The sequence below is a fragment of the Anopheles funestus genome, chromosome 3RL (assembly GCF_943734845.2).
Source record: "Anopheles funestus chromosome 3RL, idAnoFuneDA-416_04, whole genome shotgun sequence".
Classification (NCBI taxonomy): domain Eukaryota; kingdom Metazoa; phylum Arthropoda; class Insecta; order Diptera; family Culicidae; genus Anopheles; species Anopheles funestus.
Genome location: NC_064599.1, coordinates 23,747,123 through 23,763,264, shown reverse-complemented (window position 1 = coordinate 23,763,264; position 16,142 = coordinate 23,747,123). Strand labels below are relative to the sequence as shown.

The window sequence follows — 16,142 nt, the reverse complement described above, 5'->3', positions numbered from 1 at the left end:
AAAAAAAGCCGAAATATGATTTTTGTTTCAAGCATCCAACAGGAGCGATACAATTTAGGTCAATCACTCCGAAAAGATTGTTTCATTGGTTTCAAATGCTACTTTACAAAGGTAGCTCGAAACAAGTTAGTAAGATAGCATATTGTAATAAAATACACGAAAATACATGGTTTAAAACTAATATTAAAGAAAAATCTAATCCCCATTAGCGATCCTTCTGCATAAAGCTTCGAATTTGAATTTGTGACAATTTTGTCGCTATCAACACCTTAAAATAACAAAGAATTATTTTTGTATCCACCCTCTCAGCACTACACTCAATCGGGCACTCTTTATTCTGACTCTAATAACAGTTTCTTGGGTGCTTTTGTTTCGACTAAATTAAATCCCAATCGAGCAGTATTTAATGGCCCCGATCGCTTGAAATATAGCTGTCTACCGATGAATGGGGACTCTATTTGTCTTTTTTTTGATTAACCCAATACCTTATCAAAAAGCATATTTTATAATGATAATGAGATTGAATGATGAGATTGAACAAAATACATGAAAAGAAATACCTTTGGATGAGAATGAATGCGAATGAAAAACAAAACCAAAAGATGTCCCATAAAACGTAAGCCATGATAAAAATGAAATGAAAAAAAAAACAAAGCAAAAATGTACGTAAACGAACATTGCCGGACATTGAGATTATTGACACACATAGACTTACACGCTACGGGAGCATTGATAAACGGAAGGAAGGACATTACAATGGGGGGTATATATTGGGTGATATATAAGGGGGGTTGGTGGTGTGGGACGTTGACAATTGGTCGGTTGGACTCCGATCGGCACTTACCCAGATTTTCCGATGAAGCATTGATGTCGGTCACGCGAGGACAACGGCCCGTCCGGCCACTTCCGCCACCGCTCGGGGGTTTCGGGTTGCCGGGTGAATGTAGCGATTGGCTCTTGTGCCGCCGGATCGTGGGCAGCCGGGCCACGAACGATGCGTTGTGCTTGAAGCTCGATGACGCCCGCCTAATAAGTGATTTATGATTAAGTCCATTGCTATCAGCACTTTTCGGGTGAAATGGAAATTGGTCGCGTTCGCGTGGGTGTGTGTGTGTGTGTATGATTTGATGTTTCGACCAAAGTGTTTTGTTTTCACAAAGGATGTCGATAAAAAAGGGCACACGTTTATGTGTGTTTGTGTGTGTACGTGTGAATGGGTAAAAGGTTATATATCGTGTGACAAAAACCATTTAATGGATTGACATTTGATCCAACGCCACACCATTCGCATGACCACAGCAGGCAGCATTTGTGTGCGGTTACGAACGATGGGGCGGTAAACCAATACCAAGTTTCAAGTATAAGTAAAATATAGAAAACAATCAACATCAAAACCAAAAACGGATAGAACAACAATACAACGAACCAAAAAAAAACAGGAACACACGCACACAGGCAGACACAGTACAGGAAGAAAAAAAAACAGGATTCATACATCGAACAGTTTTTGCAGGCACAGGCAAAAATGGCAAAATGGCAGCAAGAAGGTCAGATATGGCGTATTATAAAAAGAGAGAGCGAGAGCGAGTGTGAGAAAGGGAGTAAGAGCGATCGTGGTTTAGCGGATGCACCATAAAGCCACACGCACACATTCATGGTGGGTCGGTAGCATAAAAAAATAGATTTTTTGTTTTGTTCCATATTGACAAATGCGTTTCCGAAAATTGATTACGATTATGCAGCGAATAGTGCGGATTTGCAAGCATTAAACGCAACAAAAAATAGCAAAAACCGAAATTGAATTGAACACGGCGGTTCGTTAACAGTGTTGTGAACGGTACAACAATTGTGTATGAAGGATGGGAAAAATAAAATAAAAACCAGCAGAACAGAAACGAAGAACAGGAAGCCGAAATGCAACGTTTCCCAATAGTTATGGTAATAATTCATAGGAAAATATTTGTGATAAAAAGTAATGAAAATAAAACCAACGTCATGTGCATTTCCGGCCGTGAATATTGATGAGCACCATTGTCCATGTGGTGATGATCGTGATGCATGATGATGATGATGATGATGATTATAGAGTGTAAAGACACGATCACGTGGTGCGTTTTCCGGTGGTTCCGATCGATGCGCGTTGGATTCGATTTTTAAGTTTGTGGCAATCGTTTACATCATATTATGCAGCATTTTTATCCAGAAACGATGACACCACCGTGGTTGTTGATTGCCATTATGCAATGTGGAAAAAGGAAAATCCATTTTCCAATGTAAGACCCCTCCCGGGCGGCGATTGTTGTAGTAGATCATCCAGATGGGTCAAACGTTTCCGGGCCGGTCAGGTGATGTACGGGTGGTGTCGGACAGGTGACAGGTTCGATGTTGGGTTGCAAACATGAGTACGTGCGTTAGCCCGTAACGGTGAGCATAAGGAGCGTGATTTTTGAAGAGGTCGAGCATCAAATGTGGCAGACAGGCGTCATGATATGTTGTGCGATAAGATTGTGTATGTGTATGTATGTGCGCACATGTAACAATAGCAATTGGTGTTGATTGATTGAATGGCATGACGGTTGCAGAGATGAAGGCAGGCACAACAAACAAGCAGGAAACAACATATAGGAAAAAATGAAAAATAAAAGAAGAACAAAAAAGAAGAAAACAATAAAAAATAAGTTGTGAAGTTTTGCTGCATGTCATAATAGGCAAAGGTTAAATGAAATGAACTTGAAACAAAAATCCTTCTGTTACATGATTTTTGTAGGAAAAACGAACAAAGAAAAAGTACCATACGGAAGATAAAGCGAAAAATTTGTTGTATACTTATTTAAGCTTTCCGGGTAAAAATAACATATAAATAAACTTTTTGTAACAAAAAAAAAATTCAAACTTTTCTGATTAAGTATATCAAATTAAAAATAAACGATACAAATGCAAAATAACACGATACAACTTAAAAAGATAAAAACTATGTGTTGTAAGAGAAAAAAAATAAGAAAATTTATTCTAAATTGAACAAAAAAGTAAAAAAAAAAATATATAAAAAAATTGGTTCAGTAAAAGTTACTAAAAGATGAGATGACATTTAATTTATTTATAAATATAACAAACTCAAATTTACACGTAAATATAATGTAGGAAGAAAAATATTATCAAATATCCACTTGAACAATCACTCATAAAAGACATACATATAAACGATTGTTCTGTTTCATTGAAAGAAGAGACAGTATTAAGCAAAGAAAGAGACTGAATTAGAGAGAAGCAAAAACGGTAACTTGAACACCAGAGTAAAGCAATAGTAACATGAAGAGCGAAGCATATTTTTGATACGAATTTTCATATGAAAAAATAAGCACAAACAAAATTCTATTTTGTTCAATACTTATAAGTAAATTATGCACAGTTTTTACAGTATATTCTTATTACTAAAAATTTGTTCACGTGATGCGCAACAACTAGTTTTATCGGACCACGAGATTAATCGCTTCGATAAAAGAGAGCTACAAAATGCTGATCCGGTAAAAAAACTGCTTCGTGAAGAATAATGCAGCTTCCAGCATATCGTTAAAGGGATGACAACTTCCTTATAAAATACGGAAAGAACAGTACTACAAAGTTCACAACACAACAACACATCGGTTAGCCATGTTGAAACGGTGATAGCGTGCGAACCCTGAATGTCCTGAAACGGCTGGCTTGAAGTAGATCTACGTGACACGGAAATAATGCAAAATAAAAGTCCGGCCTTCTGCTTCCCCAAGAGACAAGTTGGCCGTCCCGTCTGTTGATGCCTTTGGTCAGACCTATGCTGTCACTGCGTAGTGGCAGCGGGTAGGAACATTCCCTAGGAAAAAGGGCACCCGAGAGTGATAGTTTCCTTTCGTTATAACTTCATCGCATTTGCATATGGTGACAATTACGATGGTCGTCTCTAGGAAGGTTTCGAGGCATGGTGAAAGCAAGCCAAGTGAAAGCTGTTCTTTCTTTCTGTTCCCTTATGGCTGTGTGTGTGCTTTTCACACAAACGAATTGAGAATGGAATGCTCGCCTTTGTGCAGCTTACGGCCGGAAACGGAAGCAAGCTGTCGGGCGTATTAGAATAAAATAAGGGACGGAAAACGCTGAAAGACTACACACCACACCCCGTACACATGTTAACAGCACTGTGACTAATGCACTGTACGATGAGCATCTCCGGGCAGGAAAAATGCAACTGGACAGGGATAAAATTTCCCCAAAAAAAAAGAGTCAAGGCACGAGCTTTTACCTGAGCTAGTCTGCCCCAAGACACGGTGCACAAAATTTTAAAACAGTCATTTACAGCTCACCCTGACAGACGGACATCATAATTTAATGAAAGGGGAATTTGTTTAACCGCAAAAGGTGAGCAAGTTTCTCTAGGTATGTTTTTTTAATTATTTAAATTAAATCTAAAAACTATTATCCATTATACAGGTGCAAACCTTAATCTGGCTTTAATTCTGAAATGTTGAAAGTAAATGTAAATTTTATCGTACTATTTTGCATACAATATGAACTCTAAGTAATGAAATAGTTATTAAAGAACGATAGAGAAAACAGACTAGAAGCATTACAGCAACTGCGCAGCTATCAACACACTAGTGTTAACTTTAACTTTAAGCATATTATGAACAAGATATGTTGTGATACTAAACTTTCTAGAAGACACAAAAAAAAAACCTTCAAAAATTCACAATCACAATCACAAAAATTTTGAACACAAAGCAGTCAAGAGTTGTTTTTTTGCCATTCAAATTGAATTAAGATTAACCGTAAATTGCAATTGAAAACCACTATACGTTCCAAACGCGAGCGAAAAACAAAGTCCAAACAGTAGTTATGTTTGTTTGAGGTTGCCGAAGAAAGAAAAACGAAAAAGTTCTATTCTAAGAAAATGGAAACAACATCCTTTTTCGTTGCAATAAATCGGAACAATTCAGAGCAAAAAAACCCCATTGCACTAACGCTCGAGAAGTGAAACAAGAACCGCTAAACGGATCTACCGGTAAGTTTTGTAAAGCGTGTTTGATACAACAGCAAAAAAAGAATTCATTCAATTAGAAAAGAAAGAAAAACTGTAGTTAGACAGAACAGAAGAAAAAACCCACAACTCCGGTGTGTAACGCTAATTGTATCAGTGGAAACATATTATTCGATTACAATAGTATCCAGTGTTATTAGGTTTTTCGTGTGTGAGTGTTTTTTTTTTTAATTTTTCACTACTAAACGAGCGTGACGGTAGAAAAAAAAAGTCCGCCAAAGAAACACCAGCAGAACCTAAATGCAACACTTACGCGGAACTGGACGAGGCGGCCAGTTTTTCTGCTGCCTCCAGCTTTGATCTGGCGGTTGTTGTTGGGTTGTTGGGTCGTTTTTTTTTTTGGTTGGATCGATCGGTGGTTGGATAGTGGAAAATCAAAATACAATCGGTAAATCGGTAACAGTTTCATTTCTAGTTAAGTCGAGCATTAACGATTTGCAAAAAAAGGTATTGTATTGTTCAACGTAACAGTAGAAGTTGCACATATGCAGATCGAAACAAGATTTTACAAGAAGTAGAACAAAACAAAAACCGAAGAGCAAACGAGTTCAGTACGGGACAGAAGAAAGAAAAGAAAAACGAACAACAGAACGTTACAGTGTATAAGTAACACGAGGTTTCGTTAGGGCGTACGAGACACAAAATCGTTAACCAACATTGAGTTCTCTAGGCAGAACAAGACAGTATCGGCACACATACTCGGTTTTGTAAGCAAACAACTACGAAAACTATTGACAACGGTAACGCTGTCTAATTAATAATTGGAATGGTGCCAGAGCGTACTATTGCGGCAGAGAGCAAGATTGCCCAATCTACACGCTCGACTAAAGTTTTCCGGTGTGTTAACTAGAATCGACTCACACACACACACACTAGCGCTAAAAGTGCACTCCGGTCGATGTTTGCTACCCGTACGAATTAATGCTACTAAAAGTGTCTGTCACACGTGGTTGTGTGGCACTACTTCTGTTACCGTCAGGACGACCCAAAGCAGCCTAATGCTTGCTTAAGTGCCCGCGGTTTGGCAACAGACAATGGCAAGAGTGAGAGATATGCAAGAATGATAAAAATGCGAGAGAGAAAGAGAGAGACAAAATTGTACACAAAGAAAATGGGATAAATATGAACAAAACGAGCGAACAATGGCTACCGAAAGAAATGTGTAATGGCATCAGAAAGCTTTAAAAGTAATTTAATTATTTTCCCTACAGGTCAACACGGGTATCTAGCAAAGGTTTGCTGTAGCGGCATTTGCCACTGCCAGATCGATGCGATGTGCAGTACACTTCGTAGTAGAAATATTTAATTAATCACGAGAGACCAAACGACAGTGGACCCTTTTAAGAACGATGCAGAGAAAGAGGTGTACGAGACCGACAAAGCCGGACGACGAACTATTGTAGAATGCTAGTAAATGCGGGGAGCATACTTCTAGGTGGACATGCAAATAGAATGCTTTAAATTATGTTTCATCGGTTAAAAAGAGAAAGAGAGAGAGAGAGAGGAAGAGAAAAATCTTTGTAGCAGTGAGAAAGAAAGACATTTGCAGCGGACATAAAGCAAGTTCGTCTTGTGATAAATTTACAGCGAGGACATTTAAAATCGCTCCTTTCAAGTTCTTCCATCAAAGTAGAGTCGCTTTCTAGACGGTGTAGTACTAAAACAACTACCAAGTGTGTGTTCCTTTCTTCATCTTCCTACTATTTTAATAGACTCAAAGAAAGCTGACCCTTTTATTCTTTTTTTTCTTGTCCTTTCGTTTATTCTTGGCCTTCCTTTTTCGTTGTTTCATCCGGCTCAGGCCAATCAACGGGGTGCTAGAATGGTAACTCTATCATTCTTCTTGCCCGTTAGTTTACATTTCTTCTCGAGAGCGAAAAAAAACAACAATCCCCGGACTAGAACCCAGTTGCAGCAGTTTGACGTTGGGTTGCAATGCAAGCGACAGTGGTGCAAGATTTAATGCAACAGTTTGTCCCACTCACCCGGTTAATGGTGCCGTTTTGATGTTCTATAATTAAAGCACGGTTGTTTTTGCCCGTTGTGCTAAAAAAAAGTGGCTGCACTTTGGCGTAATGAATTCACCCCTTATACCCCTTTCTCATTGTTCAACCCATGCGAAGGGTCATTCCGACGATGGATCGTGACGATTGTGTTATAGGACGGTATTATTACTATTATTATGGCTGCGGGGATTAAATTGTTAGCTTAGGTAGGTGTCGTAAGTGTTGAAATGCTTATGAAGTGTGCAATGCATTAGCATGCCCTGAATGCATACTATTTGAGCATTGTTTTTTTTTTAACTGAAGCAGACAAAACTCATTATTTTTAATGCTGACCTTCGTTGGGAATTGCCAAGCCAAATGTTGAAATACTTTTTTATCTAGTTAAAGTAACAAGGCAAGAAACTATTTGTATGGTTTGCATAAAACATAAATTTGATTATGTTTCAAAACATAACAAAATATATATTTGCTCCAACCCCTGAATTTACACAATTTACCACACAAAATCGATATTTAATACGCAGACCATTAATAAACTAATCTTTAATAAATATTTACGTAAAAAAACTAATCCTTCAGTTGTAACAATTTAAGAATAAGAATGAAAAGATATTGTTTCTGCGATAAATCTGAATGTACATCTTGTTAATTCAAATTTCTCGACTTAACAATCCTGGTCACGGCATCATATGTTCTTGCGCCACTCACTTAATTGCGTGAAACTGGGATTTACAACTTTTTACGCGAATTACTCTAATTTGAACGTTGAGTATCCAATGTTGTGTTTCGTTTGCCTATCACTTTGCTTTTACGAAAATAGAACGATTTTGTCATTTTTTCGTCAACCGTTCTTTTTCGTCTGTGTTAATTTGTATGATCTATTCCCGATCGAGCCTAACTGTCACTTGTTTATTTACAAACATTTATTTTATTGTTCAAGCAAATAAAAATTATAGATTTAAGACACTAAACTGGAACCTAACATGCAAATTCCTCCAAACGTAGCTTTGAGATAAAGAACGTCATTTATCACTACAGCCATGGGACATTAAAGGTGACAGTCTTTTATACGTTACCACTAATAAAGTCGATAAAATAATTACTTCACTTTTAGTGCTTACTGCTATTGTTCATAAATTGTTTATGTATCCCAATTCAAGCTCGATTTTCTTCTTATTTAAGGACTCTTTTACAATCGAAAATAAAACATTTTTATTGTCTTGAAACATCAGAAGTAGTTACAGTATTTAAATATCCTTTAGATGATTACTTAAGAAAGCTTTAAAAAATGCGTTTTATGAGGCTATTTCATCGATTATTTTCATTTATTTTTATCTCCCATGCCTTTAGATACACTTCATAAAATCCATTACCATAACTAGACAAAATGATAAAACATCTTCCGTTGGTACATCCTCTCGGCAAGAAATTAAAATCCAATTCTCTTCTGTAAAGGTCAGCATCGTAGTGAAAAGTATAATGTAGTGGTGTTGATTAAGTAAGCGCCCATAATTATCATCGCAGAACAACCGTTTCAAATTACACACACTCCCAACAACAAGTACTACAGCAAAAATCGTCGTCTTGGTGTTTCAGCACTCCACAAACCGCAAGGCGAGATAAAATTTGTTCAACCCCAAAAACCAAACCAAAAGAATAAAGGCGATAGCAGATGAAAACCTTCAATGAGTCCATTATTTGGTTTTATCTATTTTACAGGCAGTCACTCAAGAGCGTCTGGTTTGTTAAAGAATGCTGACCAAATGTGTCTGTGTGTGCCGAGGGCGGGAGTGGGTTTTTGAGCAACGGACGAAACGAAACCAAACGGAGAGGAAAGAAAACCGGTCGGAAAATCCACGGAAGCGCGGTTTGTTTGAATTATTTTAAATGCTTTCGTTCGCAAGACAAAACCGAAAACTCTCCACCGTAATAAAGTCAGCAGGCATGAAATGATGATGGACCACAAACCACCATTGAAAAAAGCCGAAGGGGGAATCTCATTTTCCTTTACATTCTGTGGCGTTGGGTTGGTTGCCCGGGAGGGATTTTAATTTTGCACATGGCAATGAGCAAAAGAAAAAAAGTGCGATACTAGGCACCAATACCAAACGAATCAACGACCGGGCGAACAAATTATCCTCAGCTACCCCACACCGTCGCGCAACCAGCAAGACCATCAAGCGCATCTCATTATGATGCAATTACAGTGGAATTTCTAGCCTTCTGTCGCCCCATGGTGGAGGGATTTCGCGTTCGGCTAACGAACCACTCTAACAAATTGAAGCGGAAACGATCAAATAATGCTGTTGACAGTTTCTGTTGCCAAGTGTTGAGACGATTGTGTCGCACATTGTGCAAAATAAAAGAATAAAAATTGCAACGTCCTTTGTTTTATCACTTTTACCTTTTTTGATGGTATCGTAATGTTTCCTTGTTTTTTCTTCTTCGGTCAAAAACTGGCAAGCAAACAAAACGCACCACTCATGGGACATGGAAGATAATAAATTCAACTTTTCTCCTTAAATTCCTGCACGCGGGCCTTTTCTGTGGTTCTACGTTGTTAAATAGGGAACCATTAATTCAATGCCAGCCCAGTTCACTTGGAAGGGTAAAAACACATTAAGCATCGTGGAATGTGTTTCACCATCAGCTGCAGCATGCAGCTGCTCGCTGCATCGGTGAGAAACCGGAACCCAGTTAGCTGGAACGGCATGGAAAAACAAACGGCAATCGATTGCTTAGCCATAAAAAGCAGCTGGCACAATTTATTTCCTTTCATGGTGGCATTTTTTCCTTCGCGTAGTTCGCTATTCGGGAACGAGAATTTGTACCATGGCCAAGAACCGGTGGATGGAGTGGAAAATTCATCACGCATCAAATTGGAACGCTGAGACGGAAAAACTCAATTCAACTTTTCACACACGCCTCGACAGCACGTCCTCGTGGGAAGTTTATTGCCGTCGGTGACCCATTGCCCGGAATGTAAAAGTGTAGCCGTTGGCTGGGCTTTCTCCAGCGCGAAAATAAAAGGAATAAAGGATACTTGAGCAAATAAAAGGACTTGGTTCTTTTGGTACATTCAATTAAAACACTAACATTGCCCGAAGGTGAGAATGTAGGGTTTTTATTTTACACCTTCGCTAGCCGCATGAACTGTTGACCTAGGTTTGAAGAGTGGAACAGGTGTTAAAAACAGTATGAACAACCATTTGTATATTCTTTGAAGGAGGTGCTGGATGGAAAGACCTGCTGGATTTAAGTTCCATTTGTAAAAAGATTTTGCTTTTTTTTGGATGTCATTCAATTTGTGCAAAATTTAAGGATTATGCAGCTTTAATGTGAAGGTTGAGTATGTGTTGATATAAAAGTTCAACAATGAACTAAACATGGTTATTTGATAGTGGTTCGTTCAGAATAGATGCTAGGAAAATAATTTCTGCTCAAAATATAAAAAATGAGTAAAATCATTCATCTTTAGCGAGTCTCACAGATTTATGAAACTTTAAGCAATTATGAAATTATGAAAATTCATTAATTTTCAGAATAGAGATTCAGAGTCATTTATTTCGTTAAAAAAAATGAAACTAACAAAAAGTAAAACTAACGAAATACCACCGTTCAGTATTTTGAGTACAAAGCTGACCAAGTCAAGATAAAAAAAAAATATGCAAATTTCAAATCTATTCTGTATGTATAAAAAAAGACTACAAATATTTACCAAAGTTTATCAAATCGTTTATTGTAATGAAAGTTAGCAAATGTGCATTTATTTAAAGTTTTATTAAAATTAACGCCATGTTAGCTATATATGCACAAGATACTAGGCGTCTCCATCGGTGATTATTTTTTGTTCTTTAAAAGCAGAATTAAACTTAAAATACATTTTAGCAACATATTTACTTATTATAACCAAACAAAACTTTTACAAAATTTTAAATGATAATTTTCCAACCATAACCGAGAATATCCAGGATAAGTCCCCTCATGGTTCAGAGTAGAAAATGTCTTCCAACCTAAGTAAATTTGATTCTAGTTTAAGACTTCAATAATTTTAAGCAGCTTCGGCCTTTACGATGAACGCTCTCACATTAGGATGAAATTGAACGTTTCTGTAAAGATTAATGATAGCACCAAATGACAACTTTTACTATTCCTAGGAAGGCAGAATGGAATATCTTGTTGAAGGAATAAAATTCCTACTATCCAACCGTCGGTAAGCTTCTGTCCATTGACAGAATAATATTCTGTCTTTCGAATAATATTTGACATCATTTGTGATAAAAACCATATAAGCAAATTCCAGTTATAATTCAACAGTGTTCAACTTCTCCGGAAATAATTCCTCCGAAGTCAATAATGGTATAGCGAATAAAGACCAGAATATAAAATGGACTAATGAACAAAAAACGCTCGAGATTGCTCGTAATCAAAAAACTTTCCTTTGCAGCAAACGCTTGTGCTTATGAGCAAACGAACTCGATTAGGTTGGAAAATATAACGGAACTGTTCAGCCTTTGTAAAGCATTTAGCAAACGATTAAACGTCTATCCATAACTAAAATGGTTCTACAAATCTAAACATCCCCAGACACGGACCACAAACTTCACTTTCACCCCAAAACTACCATCTGTTGAGCTTCCCGTAGCGTACGCAGAGGAAATTCAATTCACCATCCATCCGATGCTGCCGGAAGTTGACAAGCATCTTCTGTAGGCAATCTTAAGGATCAAACCACCGGCTTGCCTTATCTGTCTGTCTATCTGTCTGTTCTTTGTTTCCTTCCCACTCAAACACACACACACACAAACCAACATACCCACATTCGGTATCGGACGGTGTTCCACACCGGAAGGAAGTCTCACAGCACCGGAACCGGCGGTAGTCGATGGAAGAGAAAATAATTTCCCACTAATTACGTGTTTCCAAATTAGATTGCCGTATCATGCCGCCATCACTTAGTGGCCGCCTCATCGCAGTGAAGGTTGCCCGCTGCCCTCTCAGGCTCAGCGTCACACAGCGTGCATAGCAATCACGCACTGTACGATGGCTGGACTGACAGTTCGGCGCTAATAGAAGTGTCAGGATGTGGATTTTGCTATCCTGACATAACATGCGCCACCTTGTTCTAGCGCGCGCGTGTGTGTGTGTGTTCGCTGTCCCATTCAATATGATCAGCATGGGTACATGGGTTTTACCGTTGTCGACATGGCCTGGAAACATTGCAACGGATTCATACACCGTTTGAAAATCGATAACTTACAACGGGGTCAACTTGAATGGTACGAACTGAAAGCGTGGTAAGGGTACCATCATGATTTCTTTTTTTTTTGTTTTGATCGCTTTCATAACAGCTTAAATTATTCAACTCAGTGCGCTCAACCCGATCACCTCCGTCCCTTTCCTTCTTCCTCACCAATCTTTTCGTCCACTACACGTCGAAAGCAATCAAAACATTATCCGAAGGTCCTGTTGTTGCGCTTCGTTTGTTTGTGTTATGATGAACATAATTTACCATCGATGCTGGTTGTTGTTATTGCAGACCCATCCAGCACCATGGTTCCGACTACACTTGGTCCACACAGAAAAAAGGGTGATTGGATCGGTGAAGTAGAAAAAAAATGGCACCTAACAGAAACAAAAATTGCCTGCTTATAGGGCACAAAGGGAGTAGGTCGATATCAGCCATTTTGTTTGTGTGTGTAATATGTAGTGTAAGTTTCCACACATACAATTCCCACTTTTCCCAGCACCGAGTTATGCCGAGTAGGAAAATCTTGAATGAAAAATTGATTGAAATTCTTCACTTCGAACAGGGTGCGGGAATACATAGAAGGAAAGAAACGGAACGTTTCTTAGTATACTTGCAAAATAGCTGCAACAAAAAACCAGACTTGGGAGCAAACAAACACACACACCTACGCAGACGAATTATTATGAAACGGGCAAAACAAATGAATAAGTAAATATTTTGCTTCCTTTCGTTTCAAAATTGCACGTGATTTTTTTTTGCTTCTCCCAGTTTTTCCTGTTGTTCCCTGCTGCTTCCTGCTTTCTCCGGCGCAACGGTGAACGGTTTTCTTCTCCGAATTGGGTGCGTTTTAGTATTCAAGTCCTTTGGAAGCTTACCGACGGTTGTTTTGGTGTTGTAATGATCCTTTTGTTTCGCATGATTTTTGACCAATGGAAGGCGTTGGCAGTAATTTGCTTACCAAAAACCGGATACGGGTGAGCACACTTTAATGGGAAGCACAAAACCGAAGCAGTTGTATCGCTGGTACGGTGTGTGTTTCAAAGAAATTGAAGTCTCGTTTTTTCTTTTCCATTATTTAATTCTTGTTTGTGGAAAGCGATACGGCGGACTGTATTGATATTGTAAAACGACTTAAAGCGCCCACTAAGTGAAATTCCTGGAATACACTCAAATTGTATTTCATTTGCAAGGTTGAAATGTTTGATTGCAGGGGTTTTATAGTAAAAGTGAAGTTGAGGAGGTAGCAAAAATTTATCTATTTTTCTATTCGTCAATTTCAAAATCAAGTTAAACTGGAATGTGTTGCGGTATATCTAAAGCTCTTCAAGTCTCTGTAATTTTTGCAAGCTAAAACTGATTTCAAAAATTCCGCAATTCTAATATGTTTGTACCTTCCAATGTGTCAGTTGAGATAATTTTATACAGAATCAGAATCCGTTTATTTTGAATAAGATTCAAAAATTGCGAAGAATTCCACATATTGAGCAGATTCAAGTTCGCCTTCAACAGAATTAAAAAATGATTACAACTTTACCATTTGCACTCGAAAACCCTGTACATGAGGAGCACAAACAACCATCAACCACGAATATGCGATTATTTATCTTCTAGGAAAGGTTTTATTGAGCGAAAAATATTAAACTTTTCATTTTTTATAAACGATTCTGAATAACAAAAAACATAACCACTTCAACCAATAATAAATGGTGCTCGGGATCCATTTTTACCTTTACCTCATATTTCATCCTCTTAATAATGGTGTATATTTTATAGTAATAGCACATTATTCAAATAAATCTTCCACTAAAACCATTTACATTTCATCGTAAGCTTCTTGGAAAGCTTTTCACAAAAATTTTCCCAACTACAAGGAGTCTAAAGGGGAAAAGTTCTTTTCATGTAAACATCGATCACATTGTTTTGTGTGGTACAACGAAAAATTATACTATTTCAGCCTCATACACACACATGCATAAATACTTGAACAAAGGAAAAGTTTCTACCCTTAGTGTCATTTACACATTTTACACATTTCGCACAAAACCCATGCCCGGAATGGAATGGCTTACACACCACAAACGTTACCCCCAAAACTTTGTTTCCAAACTCAACTCGTCGCTAGTCGCGTGGGCATAAATTTTCACACACGTATCAGCAAAATAAAGTAAATAGAAAAAAAACAGTGACACTAATGCTACGAACAGATCCCGATATCGATAGGATGGCCATCCTCTATACGGTGGAACACGGCTGGGCATAAAATCACCCAGGCTAATATTGGTTTTTGCTGAGCCGGAGCGTGATTCTCGGGTCGTAAAGTCGTAGGGATGCCGTTCCGGAAAAAAAAGTTTCCAATACCCATGGTACGTGGTTCTCGTGCCAACCATCAGCTGCTAGACGCATTCATAATTCAATTCTAGAAGTGATTGACATGTTGAATCCTGGTGCTGACCGTTTTCTGCAACGGTCGGCATAAAGCTGGTGCCGGGCTGTACTGTTTTCACTGCCATTCGACGTTCCCATGTCTGTTTCAACTTCAGCCCTTACGCTTCAGTTTTGCGGTTTTGCAGATAAGGGGACGGTTTCTTTGTTGGCCAAAGTGATTCAACGATTTCCATCGGTCGATCGTCAGCCAACACTAAATTTGAACAGCCCGTAAAGTAGCCGGGTAAATAACGGCAACAGCTTCAAAAGGCAAAACAAAAAACGGGATGTCCCACCCATCACGGTGGAACTTTTCCGATGTGAGGTAATCACATCATTTGATGCTGCTGATTTGCGATGTGTCGAACGGTACGCAACGTTTCAGGCCGCTGCATTGCGTTGATTGACATGACGGATGCATTTGACGGGTGCTTGTACGAGAGCAAACTGGTTTAACCCGTTGTCGTGAAAATTCCCCATACAGTATAAAACATTCAATGGAAGCACTAGAGTATGTCAATCGAACTCATTTCAGCTCATTAAGCAAATTCCAGCTTACTGCTCGAGTGGGAATGTGTGTAGATTATTGGTTCGTTGAGGAACCGGCTGCTAACATGTTGACATTGCAAGGCAAGTTAAATAAATCGACAAACATTTATACATAAAAAAGAGTGATGAGTTTATAAAAAAGTGTAAGAGATAATTAAGAATATTTCAAAAAGTTTAACGAATCTTTTACTCACGCAACTTTTTATATATTTAAAAAAAATAATATTATCAGCATAAGTTTGCTGTGATAAAATAGTATACAGAAAGGAAACGGAACACTACACTTAACAAAATAATACATAGTGAAGAGATAGTTTAAGAAGGTGCATAGAATAGTACATAGAGAATATGAATCCATTAGTCTACGCTGGACCTGGTGCAAAACGATATCGATAAAGGATAGTAGAGATGCGCTGTTCCAGCACGAAGGAACGAATCGAAGACACAAACAAAAAAAAACAATAGAAAAAACAAATGGAAAGCATCCACAACAGCTGGACAAGGTAGTGAGACATTGAGAATCGACAATTGTTACGCAGGCAGAGAGTATACAATGCTAGTAGCCAAAGGTAGGGAACCAAACATACAGTAAGGGGAAAAGGAAACAATCGAAACAATAAATCCAATCATCCGAGACACACCAGTGAGCATAACATACACACAGAGAGAGATAAACATTCACAGACAGGAAGAGAAACACTGACGTTATTGTTGTATTCATTTTTTTAATGTTTATTATTTTTGTTGTTTTTTTTTTGGGAGACCAACCTTTCCGTGGCACTAGGGCACCTTCTGGCCAGAAGATAAATTTTTTGACCACGAAAGCTTTCAATACACAAAGAAT

The 16,142-nt window shown here is 38.2% G+C and overlaps 1 protein-coding gene across 12 annotated transcripts in view; it reads right to left on the bottom strand.

Moving 5' to 3' along the window:
* Positions 1-16,142, bottom strand: part of LOC125772036 (potassium voltage-gated channel subfamily KQT member 1) — a 109,782-nt gene that overhangs the window by 54,980 nt on the left and 38,660 nt on the right. For 10 of the 12 annotated variants that reach the window (XM_049443339.1, XM_049443341.1, XM_049443340.1 and 7 more), the window contains exons 9-10: positions 5,322-5,369; positions 845-1,026 (exon numbers count right to left, since the gene is read on the bottom strand). In XM_049443339.1, the coding sequence (XP_049299296.1) occupies positions 845-1,026; positions 5,322-5,369 (230 nt within the window). The remainder of the gene's footprint in view (positions 1-844; positions 1,027-5,321; positions 5,370-16,142) is intronic. The other 2 variants (XM_049443348.1, XM_049443351.1) reach the window with 1 other exon arrangement.